The 21,543-nt window shown below is 33.3% G+C and overlaps 1 protein-coding gene across 1 annotated transcript; it reads left to right on the plus strand.

Annotated features, from left to right (window-relative positions):
* The first annotated feature begins 19,544 nt into the window (after nt 1–19,544).
* LOC131819559 (protein Hikeshi) lies at nt 19,545–20,206 on the plus strand. Its single transcript, XM_059154768.1, has one exon. It carries the CDS (start codon nt 19,588–19,590, stop codon nt 20,179–20,181), a length of 594 nt encoding a protein of 197 aa, XP_059010751.1. The 5' UTR covers nt 19,545–19,587; the 3' UTR covers nt 20,182–20,206.
* Nucleotides 20,207–21,543: the final 1,337 nt, after the last annotated feature.

The raw sequence follows: 21,543 nt of genomic DNA on the forward strand, positions 1-21,543 counted from the left end.
GTTTCTATAATATAAACTACTCCATATTGCAATCTAATTAAACATTGTCCCATTTCTTGAGGCCAGTCTTGCTCTGATCCAAGGAGGGCTTATCTTAGCTATCTTCTTCCCTGATTTTTTCTGGTAAACTTCTAGATGTTTTACGGTTTCAGTTTGAACTTTTCATATGGTATTTCAAATAAGTCCATTTACTTGTCAAAAGCTTCAAAAGCCTTTGTTATTATGGTCTACTCCTCCTTCACAGGCAAAACCTCTTTTCTGGAGCTAGAAACAGGGACCAGAGCCAACTCCTCTAAAAGTGAGAACTCTGTTTCATGTAATAATATTGGGCAGGGAGCCATCTTCTGGTTTTCTCTGCTTGCCTCTCTCAGAGTGGAACCATGTGGTGAGTGAGCTAAGATGACAGCAAAGATCTACTGCAACTGAAATAGAACTACTACCCTATCACTGGGGGTGAAGTGGAGGAAAAGAACCCCAGGACTCGCAGCTGTTCTTACCTGGAATGGAATCACTGCATCACAGAGCTGGGGATGAGAAAAGCTGGTGGCTTACTCCTTCTTAAAAGATACTGGAGCCCTTGACTGGGATAAGGGGAGGGAGAGAACTATGCTTTTGGCTATTCCTGCTTGTAGCGGAGCTTCATAAGGCCAGTCTGAGACCCAGGAAGTAAGGCATGGCTCAAATGGCCCAGATCGTCACACTCCTTACTGAGATTTGGCAGAATTTCATAAAGTTTCCTCATCTGTTATTTTGATTTAGGACAATGTCTAGAAATTATTAAATTGGATTTAAAGAAATAATTTTCAGCTTTAATGACTGTTTTGCTGGGAAAAGTTTCTGTTGAGCACCTCATATCACTATTCTAGAAGTCCTATCCTCATTTTTCCCCCCACTAACGTGCTTGCTGTACTGTTCTGTATTGTTTTGTTTTGTCTTGTTTTTAAACACAGGTATGACTTAATATATTCTGCAAATAGCTCCAATTTTGTTTTTTAGAAGGATTAAAATTTCTGAAAATTTTCATGCTTTACTGCCTGATCTTAATCAAACTTTGTATCCAATCCTTTCCTTCCAAATGGCCCAAGCAATGGACACACAATTTTTGTAATAGATTCTGTTATTGAGTATTTCTTTTTTTCAATCATACTATCCCATCTTCTGAAGAACTCCTTTTTTCCCCCCTTCTGCTAAGGCCAGGTCACTTGTTAAATCATCAATAAAAAGTTCTTATTACTCATGTGTCTAATGTTCTCCTTTGTTTAGCAGGACTAATATCACCTACTTTTGAATTCCATATCACATTGTCCACCCAGTGAATTCACACCTCATGTTTCTAGACGTTATATCTCTTTTCATTCACATTGTACAGTTCACAATGGCTATAATATTTTACAAACTAAGTGATCGTTATGTTTCAGAAACATTTTAAGAACATTACACATATGATCACAGTTATTCCCAATTATGCATTTGAGGCTGGCAGACTGAGAAAAGTAACTTTCTGAAGAAAGTAAAGTTAAAAAATTTAATAAACTTATTTACAAAGTATGAATAAATGGAATAATGTACTCAGTAATTGCCTCTTGAAATAGCACATAAATTCAAGCTTTGTTTTAATATCTTAACATCTTTCTTTTCATGCATTTTCTTCCCTGCTTTCTCACTCTGAATTCATCTACAAAATGCATAAGACATGTGTATGTAAGAAGCAAAATATGTGCTTTATCTAGATAAGCAACTGGTGCACTGTTAAGGTATTAATACATCATTTACAGAGTCTGACTTGCTTTCGAGAAATATTAATTTCCAGGAAGTTGTACAATGACATAATTTACTGATTTTCAAATGTTACAAATGCTGTAGAATTCTAATGAAAACCATAAAACAGACTTTTTAAATATAGAGAATAAACTGAGGGCTGCTAAAAGGGAGATGAGTGGGGAGATGGATTAAACTGGTGATGGGGCTTAAGGAGGGCATTTGAGATGAGCAGTGGGTGGTGTATGTAAGTGATGATTCAATAAGTTCTACTCTTAAAACTAATATTACACTACATGTCAACTAACTGGTATTTAAATAAAAACTTAAAACTGCAAAAAGTAAAAATAAAAATAAATTCCTGGTTATATCTTGTCAAAGTTGATCATGTCAATACCCATTTTAATTGCTTTATTTGTTAAGACAAAGGAAAAAAGGATTCATTTTAAATTAAAAAAAATATAATTTGTTGTCCTAAAAAATGTAGGCTTTATATTGTGTTCTATTTACTTTTTATATTTCCTTTACTCCTTTTGTAGAACTCACGGATGTGTGTACTCACACGGTATTGGAACATTTTTCAGAGCTGCTTACAAAGCTCTAGACCTAGTCCGCAGCCCTTGGCAGTAATAGCATAACTTTGGTAAGTTAATGCAGCTTTTTTTAATCTCCTTGTTTTGGTCTGAGAAATGCTTCATTTAAACTAAATGCACTTTAATGTCTTTTATAAAGGTAAACTATAATGACAGTAGAGGTCTAACCATAAGGATAATTATTAATGTCACCACTATAAAAAATGTGATTAAAATATTCAGACAAGTATGATTAAATACTGTGCTTAAAATTAACACCGTTTATATATCAGTGTATTCATCTGTCAATAGAGCAGTTCCTTATATACAGTATTATAAACAAATTGACTGAAATAGAAGACAGACCATGAAGTGCTAAAATATTTAAATAAAACGATTTCTAAGGCAGATTTATTTATTTGTTAACTTTGCAAACTTGAGGAATTTATATAAATTATTTAGGTTTCAAACTATTCAAGCATCATCTGTAAAATGATTAATAGGTAATGCCCTCAAAATTCCCTTGGGGATGTATATTCATCCACTAAATAACTGCTATAATAATAGTACTAAAAGTATTACTGATACTAATGGGAATTTTCTGATTTGGAAATAAAGTTTATTTGTTTTATTTGTTATTGTTTTGAACAACATAATTAAAGCTTAACAAAGGAAAGATGTTCACAAAAAAATAGCAGTCCTTGGGGCGCCTGGGTGGCTCAGTGGGTTAAAGCCTCTGCCTTTGGCTCAGGTCATGATCCCAAGGTTCTGGGATTGAGCCCAGCATTGGGCTCTCTGCTCAGCAGGGAGGCTGCTTCTCTTCCTCTCTCTGCCTGCCTCTCTGCCTACTTGTGATCTCTCTCTCTGTGTCAAATAAATAAATTAAAAAAAAAAAATAGCAGTCCTTGTTTTTTGGGATTGGATGTATCTAGGAAAACTTGATTATTTAATTATTACTATACTAAGTTTCTCAGGAGACCCTCTAAAGTGTTAACTTTCACTTGTGGATTGCATTATACCAGAACTAGACTTTTGAATCTGGCAAAGAATCTTGAAAATGATAGTTAACATGCACTGTCAAATACTTACCAAAAGGGTCGCCTGGATGGCTCAGTGGGTTAAAGCCTCTGCCTTTGGCTCAGGTCATAATCCCAGGGTCCTGGGATCGAGCCTCGCATCAGGCTCTCTGCTCGGCAGGGAGCCTGCTTCCTCCCCTCTCTCTCTCTCTCTGCCTGCTTCTCTGACTACTTGTGATCTTTGTCTGTCAATAACTAAATAAAAAAAAAAACTTATCAAAATAAATTACTTGATCTCAAAAATAAAATTTGAAATTCTGTGCTATCTAAATTATGTCACCCAAATTAGAAAATTATCAAATAATCTTGACATTTCCACTTTTATATTTTATTTTAAATATGGCCACAAAATTGTATGAATTATTTGATTTTTATTTTTAGGGAAATTTTAGAACTTTGCATTTTTTTCTCCACCTTAGTTAAAGCTATCTCGAAATATAGGTGATGATTTTACATTGTGAACATTCTTTAAAATCAGTGTAGTTTCTTTTCCTCCCTAAATCTTCTTCATATATGTTAGCATACAGAATGATTAAAGTAGATTAAAATCAATGTGTTCATTTGTATTTGAAAATTCAAGTCGTTAGAGGGGGTCATCTGTATAGTTCAGTTAGTTAAACATCAGACTCTTTGATCTCAGGGTTTTGAGTTCAAGCCCCATGTTGGGCTCCATGATGGGTGTGGAGATTATTTAAAGGTGGGGAAAAAAAAAAAAGAGAGAGAGAGAGAGAAGTTTTGGAGCACATGGGTGGTTCAGTTGGCTAAGTGTCCAACTCTTGGTTTCAGCTCACATCATGATGTCATGGGTCCTGGGAGGGAGACCTGTGTCTGTTGAGTAGAGAGTCTACTTGAAGATTCTATTTGAAGATTCTCTCTTCCCCCTTGAAAATAAATAAATAAATAAATAACTCTTTTTTTTTTAAAATTTTAAAAAATCAATTTTAAAAGTTAGCTATATTAAATACTATCACTGTCCTTAATATTATAGAGATATTCAGTATGGTTTATCTCTACATTAAGAAAAATGCAATAAGTTACTCTGATTTTTTTAAAAATATTTTATTCATTTATTTTATTCATTTATTTATTTGAGAGAGAGAGAGAGAAAGTGAAGGTGAGCAGGAGGGGGAAAAGGCAGAGAGAGAAGCAAAATCCCTGCTGAGCAGGGATCCCCTTGTGAAGCTTGATCCCAGGACTCTGGGATCATGACATGAGCAGAAAGCAGTGGGCTTCACTGACTATGCCACCCAGGCAAACCTACTTTTTGAATTTTTAACATAAATTAGAAGTCTTTTTAAATAAAATACTTTATGTGCATATATGATAATACATAATCAGCAAGAACATTACTTTGCTGGGTAGTTTTCTCTGAGAAAATTATAAAATGAAAAAAAAGTACACCCTAATTTCTCATGGTTCATTTAAAAGCAAAAATAGAATATTAATCATTTTTATCTGAAAAGTAAACATAACAAAAAATGTAATAACTATTTACATTCTACTAAATTTCATTTGCATTTAATTTTGCAGGAAAACAAATTTTGAAAACAACTTGAAATCTATTGCATATCAGACACATCGTATTATGGGGATGATTTCTGATATTTTAAGCATTGTTATACAACATAATGGATTGTGCCTTTATTTTGTATTGCCTTTAATAATAGCTGTTACAGGGGCACCTGGGTGGCTCAGTGGGTTAAAGCCTCTGCCTTCGGCGCCGGCCATGATCCCGGGGTTCTGGAATCGAGCCCCATGTCGGGCTCTCAGTTCAGCAGGGAGCCTGTTTCCCTTACTCTCTCTCTGCCTGCCTCTCTGCCTATTTGTGATCTCTGTGTGTCAAATAAAAATAAAATATTCTTAAAAAGTATTTAAAAATAATAATAATAGATGTTACAACTGTTCTCATTTAAATACAATATTTTCTTTCATGCATAAGTGTAATGTAATATAAGTCGGATTATTATATTTCTCTTTCCTCATAAACTGATGCACTTACTGCTTTTGTACTTGGAGTCTTAGTCTTTTTTTTGCAGATAAAGCAAGCCCTTAGAATTAATCAAACTATTTTTTAATCCACAGGAGCAACACCTTATAAAGACTGACTCACAGAGATAACACAACCATCCAAAGTTAATTTCTTATTAAGGCAGTTATTGAATAATGTTTAAAATAATGATAATAGAGCTCTTAAGTATCCTAATGTATCACCAGTTTTACCTTATTACACCACCTTTTTGTTTCACTTATCAGTTTTCTATATCCTAAACAATAGCACCATACTTCATTTTAATTTATCAAACAGTTGAAGATATAATTCTATAATTATTATGATAGAATGATATTGAAAATATAGCAAAGTATTTTATTAAATACATATACCTCCAAAAACTATAATTTAATTGAAACACTGTTGGTTTTATGAAATCAATATGTCCAAGACCTAATGATGGAGTTAGGTGCATTTTTTTAAGACTATATTATAATCACATAATGTGAGAAATGTAAAGGATATGAAGATCAAGTTTATCTACCATCCAATGATTAAAGTTTATTATGTCAGATCTTGGGGCTTTCTTGAATGCCATTTGATATAACTAATTCATTACCATTTAGTGCAACTTTATGATTTTTTTAAGACCACTATATTAGAAATCACCCTTTTATATTAAAATAAAATATCTTGCTAAAGCTGTTACCCCTCCAAAGGGAATTAGCAGAAAAATTCTAATCCCTCTTTCAATAAATGCCCTCTGGACACCTCAGCCTAAATATCTGTTCTTGGAAATCATTTCTTCCAATATAAAATACAATGTTAGAGCTCCTTTTACATTTGTCTTATGACATGTCTCAAGTTCTTTTATATGCCTCATCAGTCTTGCAAAATAATTTTGTTCAACAAATATTTACTGTGAATCTACTATTATGCACCAAATTCCAGAGATACAATAGTGTACAAAATAGAAAAAAGAAATCTCTGATTTTGGAGAATTTTTATTTTGATGGGATATCAAAATGGCACTAAGTAATGAGTACAGTTGTATTTATAGATTCTCTAAGTGGGTATAAACTCATAGACTTTATCTTTTCATGACATATGTTTCTTTAACTTCCTAATGACATACTGATTAACAGAAGCAAGGAAGGAATCTTGTAAAAATCACCAGGGGTTCTCTTGTATGCTAATATCAATTCATTAATTTCAGTTCCAAATCCAGCTAATTTACATCTCCATCTAGTTCACTTTAAGACACTAAAGGGACTTTGTCAAACACCATATCCCTTTGCCTGTGCTGTACATTACTTTGACAGAATTAAAACACTGTCATCAACTATTATAGATTTCTGAAATTTTAAGAAATATTTCATTCATGGATGAGGCTTAGGGACAACATGCACTTTGCTTATCCTATGACAACTAGTCTGAATAAATTTATTTTTCTCCTTTATTAAAAATTTAAATAAAATGTAAAACTACAACTCTAAATAATATATCATGAAGAGGAGATGAGGTAAAGAAACAGAGTAAAGATATTCTACTCTAAGGTAAAGCATAAACACAGAAGTATAGGAAAAATCAAATAGAGTATATACCAGCGTATGCTAGATTTAAAATTCTTTCATTGAGAGATAACAGGGGTTCATAGGTTAGCAATGTGCATTATAAAAATGTACACATTTTTAAAAGTGAATTTCTGGGGCGCTTGGGTGGCTCAGTTGGTTAAGCGACTGCCTTTGGCTCAGGTCATGATTCTAGGGTCCTGGGATAGAGCACCGATTGGGCTCCCTGCTCAGCAGAGAGCCTGCTTCTCTCTCTCCTTCTGCCTGCTGCTCTGCTTACTTGTGCTCTCTATCTCTGTGTCAAATAAATAAATAAAGTCTTTAAAATAAATAAATAAATAAATGAATGAATGAATAAATGAATGAATAAATGTGAATTTCTCAGTTACAGCCATCCAACAAACACCACAACATGGTTCCTTCCTATCCCATGCCCATTAGCACACAGAAAAGGGTAAAGTAACTTACAGAAACAATTAATATGGGGATGCTTGGGTCGCTCAGTTGTTAAGCATCTGCCTTCGGCTCAGGTCATAATTCTGGGGTACTGGGATCAAGCACTACATTGGGCTTGGGAAGGTTGCTTCTGCCTCTTCTACTCCTCCTACTTGTGTTCCCTCTCTCACTGTGTCTTTTTCAAATAAAACAATAAAATCTTAAAAAAATAATTAATTAATATTGATCTTGTAAAAATCAACCTCAAAGCCTATTTTTTGTAACTTTTATTAATCTCATCCTTACAGTATTATCTATGCCACTTTGGGTGAAAAATAATTATTTTGTGTCATCAAAGTGATGATACTCAATGAAACTGTTAAGTTAAAACAAAGTGGCTATTGGGATCAAATTTTATCATGCATAGGGCACCTTGGATGTTCAATAAGTAATCCACAAGATTAATTATTTTAATAAAAATATAACTTTTTACCATATTCTTTCAGTGAATCATAGATTAATTTTGCATTTTGTGATGTTATGAACTATATTACTCCATTTACCCTAAGTTGCTTATTTTGCAGATTGATGTTTCTGAGAAAATTGATTAGAGACTTTTCAACAAATAAAACTCAAAATAAAAGAAACACTGTGTACTATGTGTGGAAGATATCTGCAAATCTCCCAAACACACTAGAAGATTATTCATAATGGACTACATCTTGTTAATACAACATGACAGGAAACACAATGAAATTAAAGCAATGGGGCCAATAGTAAGTAATTCAGGTCTCTAAATTATTTTTAAATGTCATATAAGTCAGAATATCTTCTTTCATGCTCTTTAATTAGTATTAGATGATGCCTGATCATCTAAAATTAATCGCACCTCACATAGAGAATGATTTTGGATACTCCACAGAATTTTATGATTATCATTATATTGAATATTTCTAAGGTATACATGTCTCAATATGTATATTATTTTATCTCTGTATAAAGGAGATAATATTTTGAAGCATTTATCATTTTTATGTAAGAAAGATTAGAACACTATAGAGCAAAAGTGGAGAATGGCTGAGGAGTGAGCAGGAGATATATAACAATGCACAGTTCTGAAGTTCTGAGAAGACTGCATGAGTTGTCAAGGAAGTGTAGGACCTAGAGGATAAAGGAAACTCCTCCAGATGCAAAGCCCTGTGCTAGAAGCTGAGGACGACAAAGAGACCATTTAGAGGTGATTTAAACCTATTAAACAGATAAAGAGGGGGGCCTGGCTTGCTCAGTGGGTTGAGCCTTTGCCTTCAGCTCAGGTCATGATCTCAGGGTCCTGGGATTGAGCCCCGCATCGGGCTCTCTGCTCAGCAGGGAGCCTGCTAACCCCTCTCTTTCTCTGCCTGCCTCTCTGCCTACTTGTGATCTCTCTGTCAAATAGATAAATAAAATCTTTAAAAAAAAAGAAAATAAAAACAGATAAAGATAAATTTCCAACTGTTATAAAGTACTCCATTGAGGGATTCAAGGTAGAGACATAAGAAGACCCTGAATTCACCTCCACCTACAGGCACACCAAATCTACATATACATATAGAACAATTCATCCTGAAGAAGTAAGGGCTTAGTAACCAGCTCCCATATAACAAAATATAGGAAGACCACATAGAGAAAGGTAGGGGAGACAGACATGGCAATACAGGAACTTCAACCCCAACACCAGAACCTGTGGTATGGAGGGATAGCCATGAGGACCCCACACAGAGTTTTGCTACTCTGAGGTACAGCAAAAAATAGCAGTTTAAAGAGCAGTTTAAACTATAAGTGATGGAAACCCATTTTCTCACTCTACAGCATCCACCAAATGTTGGGGAACTGTTGAAACTCTCTCTGGGGTTGGAGATGCTGGTAAATGCCACTGTTTATGCCCCTCCTCTGTTTTGATAGTCCAGATGAAAGTAGGGTCTGGACATTCTATGCAGTCTGTCACCTCAGCAAATCCCAGACCTCTAGCCCACACCAGTTCAAGTCAAAATAACAAGATATCACATCACACTGGCCAGGATGGTTTGTATCAAAAAGACAAGAAATAATAAGTGTTGACAAGACTATGAAGAAAAGGGAATCCTCATGCAAAGGGAATGCAAACTGGTACAGCCTTTGTGGAAAACAATACGGTGGTTCCTCAAAAACTCAAAGGTAGAAATAGCATATGACTCAGTAATTCTACTTCTGGGCATTTACCGAAAGAAATGAAAATATTAATTCAAAAATATATGTATCCCTATGTTTATTGTAGCATTATTTACAATGCCAATGTATAAAGGCAAATTATGTGTCCATCTATAGACGAATGGATGAGGAAGATGTGATGTATATATATCACTATATATGTATACATATAGTAAGTATTACTCAGCTATTAAAAAATAATAATAATAATAAAATCTTGAGTTCCTGGTGGCTCAGTTGGTGAGGCATCTGTCTTTGGCTTGGGTCCTAGGATCAAACCTCATGTCAGGCTCCCTTCTCAGGGATCATGCTAAATGAAATTAAGTCAAACACAGTAAGACAAACTCCGTGTGATTTGACTTACATGTCAAATCTAAAAAAATAAACAGGACAAGTGAATAAACAAGTTAAAACAGAAACAGAAAGTTTCTGAAAGTATAGTTTGCTCTAGGCAGTATGGACATTCTAACAATGTTTATTCTTCCAATCCATGAGCATGTAATGCTTTTCCATCTTTTTGTGTCTTCTTCAATTTCTTTCTTGAGTGTTCTGTAGTTCCTCGAGTACAGATCCTTTACCTCTTTGGTTAGGCCTATTCGCAGTTATCTTATGGCTCTTGGTGCTATAGTAAATAGAACTGATTCTCTCATTTCCCTTTCTATGTTTTCATTGTTAGTGTATAAGAAAACAATTGATTCCTGTACACTGACGTTGTATCCTGCTATATTACTGAATTGTTGCATGAGTTCTAGTAGTTTGGGGGTGGAATCTTTTGGGTTTTCCAAAAATTCTTGATCTGATATTGCTAAAATCTTTGTTATATATAGCCTCATCCTCATATTTGCATTGTTTCTTCAGGTTGTGTTTTCTCTTGCCTTTTTATAGGACTTGTAAATTTTTGTTAAAAGCTGGGTGTGGCAATGGGAATCAAGGCATAGAGACCACTAGTATAAAGTTTTATGTTTACTCAGATAGGAGTTTATCTGTGTCTACTGTTTGCTGTAGTTCTATGTGTCTGAGGCTTCCATTTCTTTTAGTGATTTTTTTTTTCCTTTCTCCTCTGTTGTGTTTGGGTTTCCCTAGACACTTCTTAAAGTCTGCCACTTATAAATCTTTTAATGTAGTTGACTATTATTTTTCAGGAGCCCTGTGGTTGTGGTGGTAAGAGTGGAGTTGGTGGAGTGAGGGAGCATTCTACAATTCTCTGATTAGATCTCAATCTCAGTCAGCCTGTCTGAGCCGTTTTCTTTGCAAGTGCTTCTCAGCAATTTTTTTTTTCCTATTCTTCTTGGAAGAAAAAAAAAAAAAAAGGTTAGACTTGGTTAATTTTCTATTCCCAAATCCAATAAAGCTCATGATGTCATTTTGAATTCTTGCTGAGTAGGACTTTGTTGCAGAAAATTATCGAAGAATACTTAAAAACAACTATTTTTCTCCTGGAAATATTTCAAAGTGGTTATTTTTTCCATTAGGCATAATTCAAAACTGCTACTATTACATTACCCTGGTCAGACATGAGGGGATTTTTCTCTAATTGTCTTTGTGAGAAACTGGTGGAACTTCTGAAAGCAAAACCCATGAAATTATGGTGGCTGCTTAGAATAGACTACTAAGAGGTTTTAGCTCTCAAGTTTGTCCATACTTATCTTCCAGCAATTTGGCCAAATTATCATTTAATTGTTTCTACTATTTATCAGCACCAGGTAAACTGATTTGCCTTTTCTGTATTTTCCTGTCTCTCCAGTTTTCAGGGTAGTAGTTGGTCCTGTGACTTCAGTTCACTGAGAGATCCACAAAAAAGTTGTTGAATTTCATCTTGTTCAGCTTTTATCTTGTGAAGATCTATTTTTTTTTTTTTTACTTTTGTTACTGATATTTTCAATCAGTTCTTTCAAGGAAATATATCACATCATGAAATAAAAGAAGTATTTTACAAGTTTAGGGGACACATTATTTAATGTACTATTTTAAAAGAGGAAATAATATTAATTCTTCAATGGGCCTTTACCTCAATGAATATGAAACATACTTTGGTAGGGACTTCAGAGAGATAATTTTATTGCTACTTTAATTTGTAAAACAATAGCTATATTATGAAACAAATTTCTTCTTTTAAATTGTGCATTGTTTTATTTTTCTGGAAAATGATTACCAATGAAGTTAGAAACTAATTTGATATGGAAAGAGAAGGCTATGATTTTATTAGAAATGATTATGAGGAAAAATCAATGAACAATCATAAGAAAAAATTCTAAGGTACTAGTTGAATAATATTTTAATAACTAACTACTTTAATTACAAAATGAGAGATCCTAAATTTTTTATATTAAGGTAACTTGTCATCTCTTCCTAAATGCTTAGAAATAAAATCTAATTTAATGATTATCATGTAAATTCTCAACCTTAGAACATAGTTGATCCTTTTGTTTAAATCCTTTTTATTATTACAACTGTAATTTCTTTCATTAGCTCAAATTATAAAAGTGTTTTTTACTTTCTAAATAAAAGTTTTATCATCTCATTATTGTTTTCTAGTGTAATTGCTTTATAGTTAAGAACATTATAACTCTGTCAATGAGTAAGAAAATTTGATCTAGAACATGGTCATAATTGAAATATTAAAAGTCTTGCTGAAAATAGTATATACTTCCATAATATATAATTGTTTGAAGGGATACAGTTTCCTATGTATCAGCTGAATCAAATATTATCACTGGGTTTTTCAAATCTTCTATAGTTTTATACATTTTCTGTTACTTAAAACAGAGTTTGAAAGATGTAATGACTAAATATATTTGCAATTGTCATTTGGAGGTTTCTATTTTATAAAATTATATGGTTCAAATTGTTAAACTATTTTTATTAATTTTAAAGTATTTTCCTTGTATGAATGTCTACCAATTTTTCATCCTCAATTATATTCTGTTTGAAATTGTAATAGCAGATGTCTTCCTCTAGTTTAATGCATTTCCCAACTCTGTTTGCAATATCTTTGTGTCATTTCTACTATGTTTTTTAATAGCAGTGTAACCAGTCTGATTTTTTTTTTTTTTAAGAGAGAGAGAGTGTGCATGCAATCAAAGTGTGTGTGGGGGTGGGGGGGGGGCAAAGTGAGAGAGAGAGAGAATCCCAAGCAGGCTCCACATCACCCAGCATGGAGCCCAACACAGGGTTCAATCTCAAAACCCTGAGATCATGACCTAAGCTAAAATCAAGTCAGATGCTCAATTGACTGAGCCAGACAGGTGTTCCTGATTATTTATCCTTTAATACGTGTTTCTAAGTAGTTTTCCTTGATAAAAATGTTGAATATACTTGGATGCATTCCTGATATCTCACTTCAGGCTAATTATTTACATGCTTAATCTCTGTTTTGTCTTATTTATGCTTTCTGGTTTGTTAATTCAATTTTTTTTTAATGTTTTCCCTCTTAGTTAGTTTACAGAAGTTATGTTTGTATTTCTATTTGCTTATGGTTATTTCCACATTTTAACAATTATACTTTATATTATAAAAAAAAGTTATAAAAACATTTATTAAATGAGCAGAGTTGATGACATTTATTTGTGTGGTAAAACATAATCTCCACTATCATGTTGTAGAATGCTTTGCAAGTGGAAAACAATTTTTGGTGATTTTTCTATTTTGGAATAATTGTATCAACTCAGGCTTGAGAAGAAAGGTGGCTAGAAATTATACCTTTTAGAATTCTAGTTTCTTTAGAACAAGAAGACTTACATAAGTATGAGTAATTTATTCAAGAACATCAGGCACTTGTGTTTAATTGCAACATTGGATGAAATTCTTCACTCCTTGTATTCTCGTCCTTTGCTGTGTGACTTCCTGTGTCCTTTAACTAAAGTATTTGCATGTGATACCCTATTTCTTGAGTTTGAGTTTGGTCATATGACTAGATTTTGTCAACAGACTACGACAAAAATGATGGCATATAAATTCTAAACCAAGACAGCAAGAGTACCTGCATATTTTAACTTCTGTCCCTTAAGCTTCTGTTATCACCATAAAAATTGTATTCTTAAATTAGAAAAAATTAGACAGTTGATCTTAGCAGAAGGATGGAAGCCAAAAAAGGTGAAGTACTATGTAAATCCACTGATGTCTAACTCAAAGTATATGATTGTTTGTTGTTTTATGCCTCAATGTTTTCTTTTTTCATGGCTAATAATTACTTTTGTCTTTCAATAGCCAACATATGGCAGTTTATAGAATTCTGGGGCAGTCATTGAACCAGAATTCACTACTACAAATCCATTGTATCGTTATGGTTACAGCTAAACACAGCAGCAACCAGGAAAAACAGCCAACTATTCCCCAGATTTTGTAGTGAAAATTCTATTCCACAAGCTCTTGTTATTCAGCTCTTTGATGATAGGACTAGAAACTACAGGATCAAACAAAGTTGCCCTAGAAGAACTCAATGCCTTCTCCATTATGCTTAAAAAAGTATTTATATCTTTCTTCCAGTTGACTCTTAGTATTCTCTTTTGGCAGAACTGGGTTACATCTTAAACTCAAGACACAAATCAATCTATATATGTAATTTTCAGAGTTCTACTTCTATGTTATACAAAGACGTTTAAGAAAGGTGTTATTATCAGAGCTGAGAATGTCATTTTATAAAAAGTTTTATTAATTTTGAACTTACATGAAGAGTTCTTAATGGTTTATGCTTTTTTTCTCTGAAAGTAAATATCTTACAATCTTTTGTCTAATTGATTCCCCTTAAATAATATGCAATTTCACTAAATTAATTGTATAGTTGTTTGTATGTATGCATGTTCAGTAATTGTACAGTCACTGGGCTATATCACCTGAGACCTATACTTCCAAAAGCCAACATAATAAAACGTATTATCTAAACACTGTCTTCCTCCAGGAACTGACCTTGCCAAGCAGCATGGTTAGTGCAAGAATGTAATTTTGGAAATTTTGATCTTATCCCTTGCTTATTGTTCTTGTGTCAACACTGAATTCAGTTGATCATATTTTTTCCCCAGGTAAATATGAAATGAGAATGTTGAAAGAAAAAAGGTATTATTATTGAACCAATTTCTGAGACAAAAAAATCAGGAGCTGTTAGCAGACATGGTGTCTCCCAAACTAAAGAATATAGTTAACACATAGAAAAAGAAGAGGCATGACTCTAACATCCTTAAAAACTTGGTTCTTTTTGATGTCGAGTCATGTTGGTCTCCTTGTCATAAGAGAGATATTAATTATATTTATCAGATTGTGTCCACTTTGCTTCAGCTGATTCAAGGGGCTTCTAGCACAATCAAAAAGATTTTCTATCAAGAGTTTATAACAAAAAGTGATCTTACCAACTCATACCAAAAAAGTGTTGCCTAATCTTGTTACTCTTAACTATATTCAACTTAAGCATTTGCCAAAATACTAGTCCCAATTTATTTTAGGGTCACAGAAATTTATTTAATATAGGTAAGAAAAAAATACATATATAAAGAGAATAATTTATTATAAATTATCATTCTCAATGTAATTATATATACTAAATAAAATGTAGTGAAAATATTTCATCATATATATATAAGAATTACCTTGAAATGTGAGGTAAAAATAATGAAGATTATTTAATAATAGTAATAACTTCACAAAAATACCTTAGAAATATCCAAAAAATAAAAATCCATGGGTGACAAAAAAATATTGAGCTAAATACATTTTCATAGTATATTGTGATTGTAGTAGAGCAAGCTTAAATGTACACACATTTCAAAAGAGTGAAATCCTACTTTATAGAAACTAACCAAATTTACATTTTAATTATTTTTTTCTTTATATGTTCAATAAGTATTTACATAAGGAAAGAAAAAGCATTATTTACAATTATTTACATCAATATTATTTGCCTAATTTCATCCTGTTAAAGTTAACTTTCAAAGGAACATTATAATGTAGGCATTATCATTTTCCACAATTTACAGAAAAGGGAATTTATGCCTAGAAGGCCTTTAGGAAGTTATTCTCATTTCAATGCAATCTTAATAAAGCATTATCAGTTATTTTAGAAATCACCAAGCATTAATCAGCTGTCTTATGAGAATAAGAATTTTCTAGCAAATGAAAGTGGAATAATGAATTAATCTTTTAGGAAAGGAAAATATCAACTAAGTGTTCAACAGCATATTCCTGAATAAATTCACTCCCACAGCAGCTAAGTAGGGCCCAGAACATCTGCTAGACTGGTTTACTGAGGGATGCCTGGGTATCTGAGTAGGCTAAGGGTCCAACTCTTAGTTTCAGCTCAGGTATAATCTCATGGGTCATGGGATGGAGCCATGGCTCCGTGCTCAGTGGGGAGTCTGCTTGAAGATTCTTTCCCTCTGCCTCTCCCCCCATGCACTCTCTCTGTCTCTCTCTCTCAAAAAAAATAAGTATTTTTTTTTAAGAATGGTTTACTAAGAAGTGTGCCCTTCCTCAAAAGGAAAAACCAAAGAGAGCATTAGTAATATACCATCATACCTAACAAGGACCGAGAGCACCAATAATAAAAAATGTACCACAAATTAGAAGAATTAGTTTTTCACATAGGAAATGGAATAATGAGAGACAGTACTTCCCCTCAATATTGTAATGGGAAATACTGTTGAGGAAGCATGCAGAAATGCTTTTTGGATGCATTATTATTATCAGTTACAGATTATACTAATACTTGATTATTTGTATTGGTTATTAGTTTAAAACTAATTATTTTTTTTAGTATTCTGGATAACTTTAGTGACTGAGTAAGCAACCATTATATGAAATGCTTTAGGAAACAGTATTCTAGCTGAGAGCTCAAAGATCAATAAATATACAGTAACTAAGAGCATTTCTATCACATGAAGATGTATAACAAGGTATGAAAAAAACAATATATCACAGGCTAAATGTTAATGGAATTATGAACCAACCAATCTAGTATTGTTTCATCTTTTAATGAAACCCCACTGATTTCTGATTTAAAAAAAGTGAAATATTGGTAATGCAAATTAGTATTAATTTTACCAAATTAGGTAAGTAATATCATTAGGATTTGTGTCTTTAACCCATCTTTTTTTAAGCACTTTTCTTGTTTAATTAATTAATTAATTGATTGATTGATTTTTAAAGATTTTATTTATTTATTTGACAGAGAGAGAGAGATCACAAGTAGGCAGAGAGGCAGGCAGAGAGAGAGGGGGAAGCAGGCTCCCTGCTGAGCAGAGAGCCCGATGTGGGGCTCGATCCCAGGAACCTGAGATCATGACAAAGGCAGAGGCTTAACCCACTGAGCCACCCAGGTACCCCTATTTATTTATTTTAAATAACATCTACACCCAATATGGGCCTAGAACTCACAACCTAAAATCAAGAGTCACATATTCTACAGACTGAGTCAGCCAGGAACCCCACAATTTTTTTTTTAAAGCATTCAAATTATCTTTGAAGAGTTTGGCTAAAACTAAATCCTCTTCTTCAATGGCTCATATAATTGAACAACTATAGGAACCCATTGAGGATCAGGGTGTAGGAACAACACATTCCTGTGAATGCACTCTTTTTGACATTTATGATAGTAGTTACAAAGAAAATAACATGAATCTTAGGAAGCACAAAGTCTACTTCTTGAGGTCAACAAGAAATTTATAGAATTTCTATGTGTTTATCCCAAGTTAAAGAAATATTTTAGAGTTCATTATATAATATTATAACTATAGGTATGACAATTTATAAATAAACATTTCTGCATATATTGGGGTGGACATCAAAATGTTTTACTAACATAGTGAATAATTTAAAATATTTAAAACTTCATGATCAAAAAATCAGTACAGTTTAAGAAAGAATAGGTAAAGAACCTTACTTTTGGGGCTTCAAATAAAGAGAAGGAAAACTTAAACACAGGTCTGAATCCAAGCTGTTTTTTGTGGCAGATCTGAAGCCATTCCTTGTTTAATGTTGAGGAAAACAGAGATTCACTCTATCTATGTGCTGCATGTGTGTTAGCGTAGGCACCACATGCAGATTGTAAAATAAATTCACAGTTAAGTCACAGTTAATATAATCAAATTTTACTTTCAATCCCTCAGCACTATGAAAGTAGAATTAAGAATAGTGATAGGATGGAGCGCCTGGGTGGCTCAGTGGGTTAAAGCCTCTGCCTTTGGCTCAGGTCATGATCCCAAGGTCCTGGGATCGAGCCCCAAATCGGGCTCTCTGCTCAGCGTGGAGCCTGTTTCCCTTCCTCTTTCTGCCTGCCTCTCTGTCTGCTTGTGTCTACTACTACTGTCTGTCCAATGGATAAATAAAAATCTTAAATAAAAAAAAAATTAAAAAAAAGAATAGTGATAGGCTAAGTGGTTGATGGTGATGCTAACACAAACACTTAAGAGGAATTCCTCATTCTTAGATTTCAAGTAACAGAGAACTAAGGGGGAATTTCATGGCAATGAACCTCTGTTTACCCTATATGAAAAGTTTATAATACTTGCTCCTATATAATTTACATGCTATTCTGAAGTTAAATTAAGGACATTAACAGCACTTAATAAAATATAAATATATTATTAAACATGAGGTATGGTACTTGTTATCATAAAAATAGAACCAAAGAAACTCTGTAACTCAATAGAATTTCTAGGTCCCTCAGAAGATTACAACATTCCTTACAGGGATCTAAGAATAGGGATATGTTGAGCCAAAAAGTAAATCCCATCTACTGGTATAAATTTTACTCTGATTTTTTGATCAATGATAATGACTACTGTTGTTAATTATGATGGCAATAATGATTATGGCAATGATAGTAAATAACATTCATGAGGCTCAGCAATCTTTAATATGCAATATCAACTCACATGGGAAGTTATGTATTATCATCTTCATTTTTAAGTGATTATCATTAGTATAAGTGAGGATATGTGATTTACTGAAAAGCACCCAACTGGCAAGAGGTAGATTCACTTTGGTCTTTCTCCACAAATGATGCTGTTATAAAACACCATACTGGCTCTGAATATATTCAGCAAATACATGTTGGGTATACACTTAATAATTCAGAGAATAAGCATTACTGACTATAAAGAACATATTAACTTATAGATTCATGTTAGTGCATAGATTTGAGGTAGAGTAACATTTTGATTTCTGTAACTGAGAACAAGTCATTTTTTAAAAATTTGACACCAAAATTAGGTTAAAATGTAAACTAAAGTGTGTGCCAGTATAAACAACTGCCTATATTTACATGTGTGCATTTGTTTGCACCATACTGCCTGTGGGATTACATATGAGAAGACTCTATATGCACTTTGACAACATGTGTTCTCTTGGACACCACTATGTTGTGGAAAGACAAATATGCTCAGTCAGACCAAATTATTAATTGTATGGCCTTGGAAAAGTTACTTAAACTCTCTGAGCCATGATTTCCTCATATATATAATAGGGAGAATATCACTTACATCACAAGATTTAGTTTTCAAATGTAAATAGGAAAATCTGGCATAATGTAATGTCTGGTATACACATGCTACATGTTTTCCTATCTTCATTTGCTCTGCAGTAATGAAGCTAAATATTGTGCACACTTAAGAAATAAAATATCATGCAACATTTCCTATGAAGGTGCTATTTATTCTAATATTTTAAAAAAATAAATCTGGTGGTGCTTATGTGGCTCAGTCAGTTAGAGCCTCTGTCTTCAGCTCAGGTCATGATCTCAGGTCATGATCTCCAGCTCTCTGCTCAGTAGGGATCCTGCTTCCCTTTCCCTCTCTCTCTCTGCCTGCCTCTCTGCCTACTTGTGTTCTCGGCCTGTCAAATAAATAAACAAAATCTTTAAAAATAAAAATAAAAATAAATATGGATCAAAAACTATCCTAAAATGATTATACATATAAAAATAAGGGGATAGGCCGGCTTCGGGTCCCTGGCGGCTGAGCGGAGTCGCCGCCATGTTTGGCTGCTTGGTGGCAGGGAGGCTGGTGCAAACAGCTGCACAGCAAGTGGCAGAGGATAAATTTGTTTTTGACTTGCCTGATTATGAAAGTATCAACCACGTTGTGGTTTTTATGCTGGGAACAATCCCATTTCCTGAGGGAATGGGAGGATCTGTCTACTTTTCCTATCCTGATTCAAACGGAATGCCTGTATGGCAACTCCTAGGATTTGTCACAAATGGGAAACCAAGTGCCATCTTCAAAATTTCAGGTCTTAAATCTGGAGAAGGAAGCCAACACCCTTTTGGAGCCATGAATATTGTCCGGACTCCATCTGTTGCTCAGATTGGAATTTCAGTGGAATTATTGGACAGTTTGGCTCAGCAGACTCCAGTAGGCAATGCTGCTGTATCCTCAGTTGACTCATTCACTCAGTTCACACAAAAGATGTTGGACAACTTCTACAATTTTGCTTCATCATTTGCTGTCTCTCAGGCCCAGATGACACCGAGTCCATCTGAAATGTTCATTCCAGCAAATGTGGTTTTGAAATGGTATGAAAACTTTCAAAGACGACTAGCACAGAACCCTCTCTTTTGGAAAACATAATTTGAATAAAATAATTTTTAATGGATTCTGAAATTTGTCATGTTTTGAAGAGAAATGCCTCCATTTAAAAGTACGAAGTCAAAAGGATCATGAAACCTAAGTTTAAAAAACTGCTTATTGACTGAAGCTTAATGAAAATCTTCATAAAAAATTAAAAACATGGAAAAATGAAAAAAAAATAAGGGGATAAATACAGCATATGCTTCCTTTGTATGACTCATTGTCAATATCAGCTTTAGATTATATCGTAGGTTTAATGCAATGCACAATCCAACAATGAAGGCCATATTTATTTTCCCTTAACAGAGGAAAATAAAGCTAAATATTTGTAACTTCTATAGCAGGTTGTGTAAAAACAGTAACGATATATTCAATATGGAGGATTTCTAATCAAAGTATCTGAGAGCATAACTATTACAGCTTCTGAGAAAAATTAAAAAACAAAACATATTTTTGTGCATATAGAAAAGACTAAACCAAATCCATTTATAAATGTGAAGTTCAATGTTTGATCATGAGACACAATAATAATTAGCTAGATTTTCTTAATAGAGGTGGTTAGTTAGTAGAGAAGATGTAGAAAAATTTTCTGCTATATAAGACAGATAATTATTTGAAGGTGTTTGTGTGTGTGTTTCCATTTTTCTGAAATTTTAAGTAAAATCTGAAGGTTTTATAAAATGCTTTCAAACTAAAATGTTTAGAGTATTCTATTTCATCATGGCTTATTAATAACAAGATCATATTATATATTTAATTATAGAATTAATACAGTAAGTGCCTACATAACTATTTGTCTACATGAATATATTCATATATACTAGCAGTGTAGGGGTAGTGTAGTGGTAATAAAGGAATGTAGGGGTAATAAAGCTATTCAAACACAATCATAAGGTAAATACAAGATAGTTGTTTGTATATACATATGTATGGCATATTTCAACATTTTCTTTTTCTTCATTTAACTGATTAAATTTATTAATTTAGAAATATTACTCAGATTATGAAAATTTTTTTAGGTCTATGGAAAATTCTTTGAAATTGTGTTAGTTTTTTATGCAGTGTTCCAAGATTCATTATTCATGTACAACACCCAGTGTTCCATGCAATACATGTCCTTCTTAATACCACCAGGCTCAAACATCACTCCTCATCCCCCTCCCCTCTAAAACCCTTAGCTTGTTTCTTGGACTCCATAGTCTCTCACAGTTCATCCCCCTCTCCAATTTCCCCTAATATTTTAAAAAGAATTACCAGAAACACTGATCTCTATGTGAGCATTATTCTTGTCTTAATGTTTTATAACGTTGAAGTATATGAATTGATATCTCTAAAATTTCACTGATTGTCAAACATGTTTTT

This window comes from Mustela lutreola, chromosome 1 (assembly GCF_030435805.1).
Source record: "Mustela lutreola isolate mMusLut2 chromosome 1, mMusLut2.pri, whole genome shotgun sequence".
NCBI lineage: Eukaryota > Metazoa > Chordata > Mammalia > Carnivora > Mustelidae > Mustela > Mustela lutreola.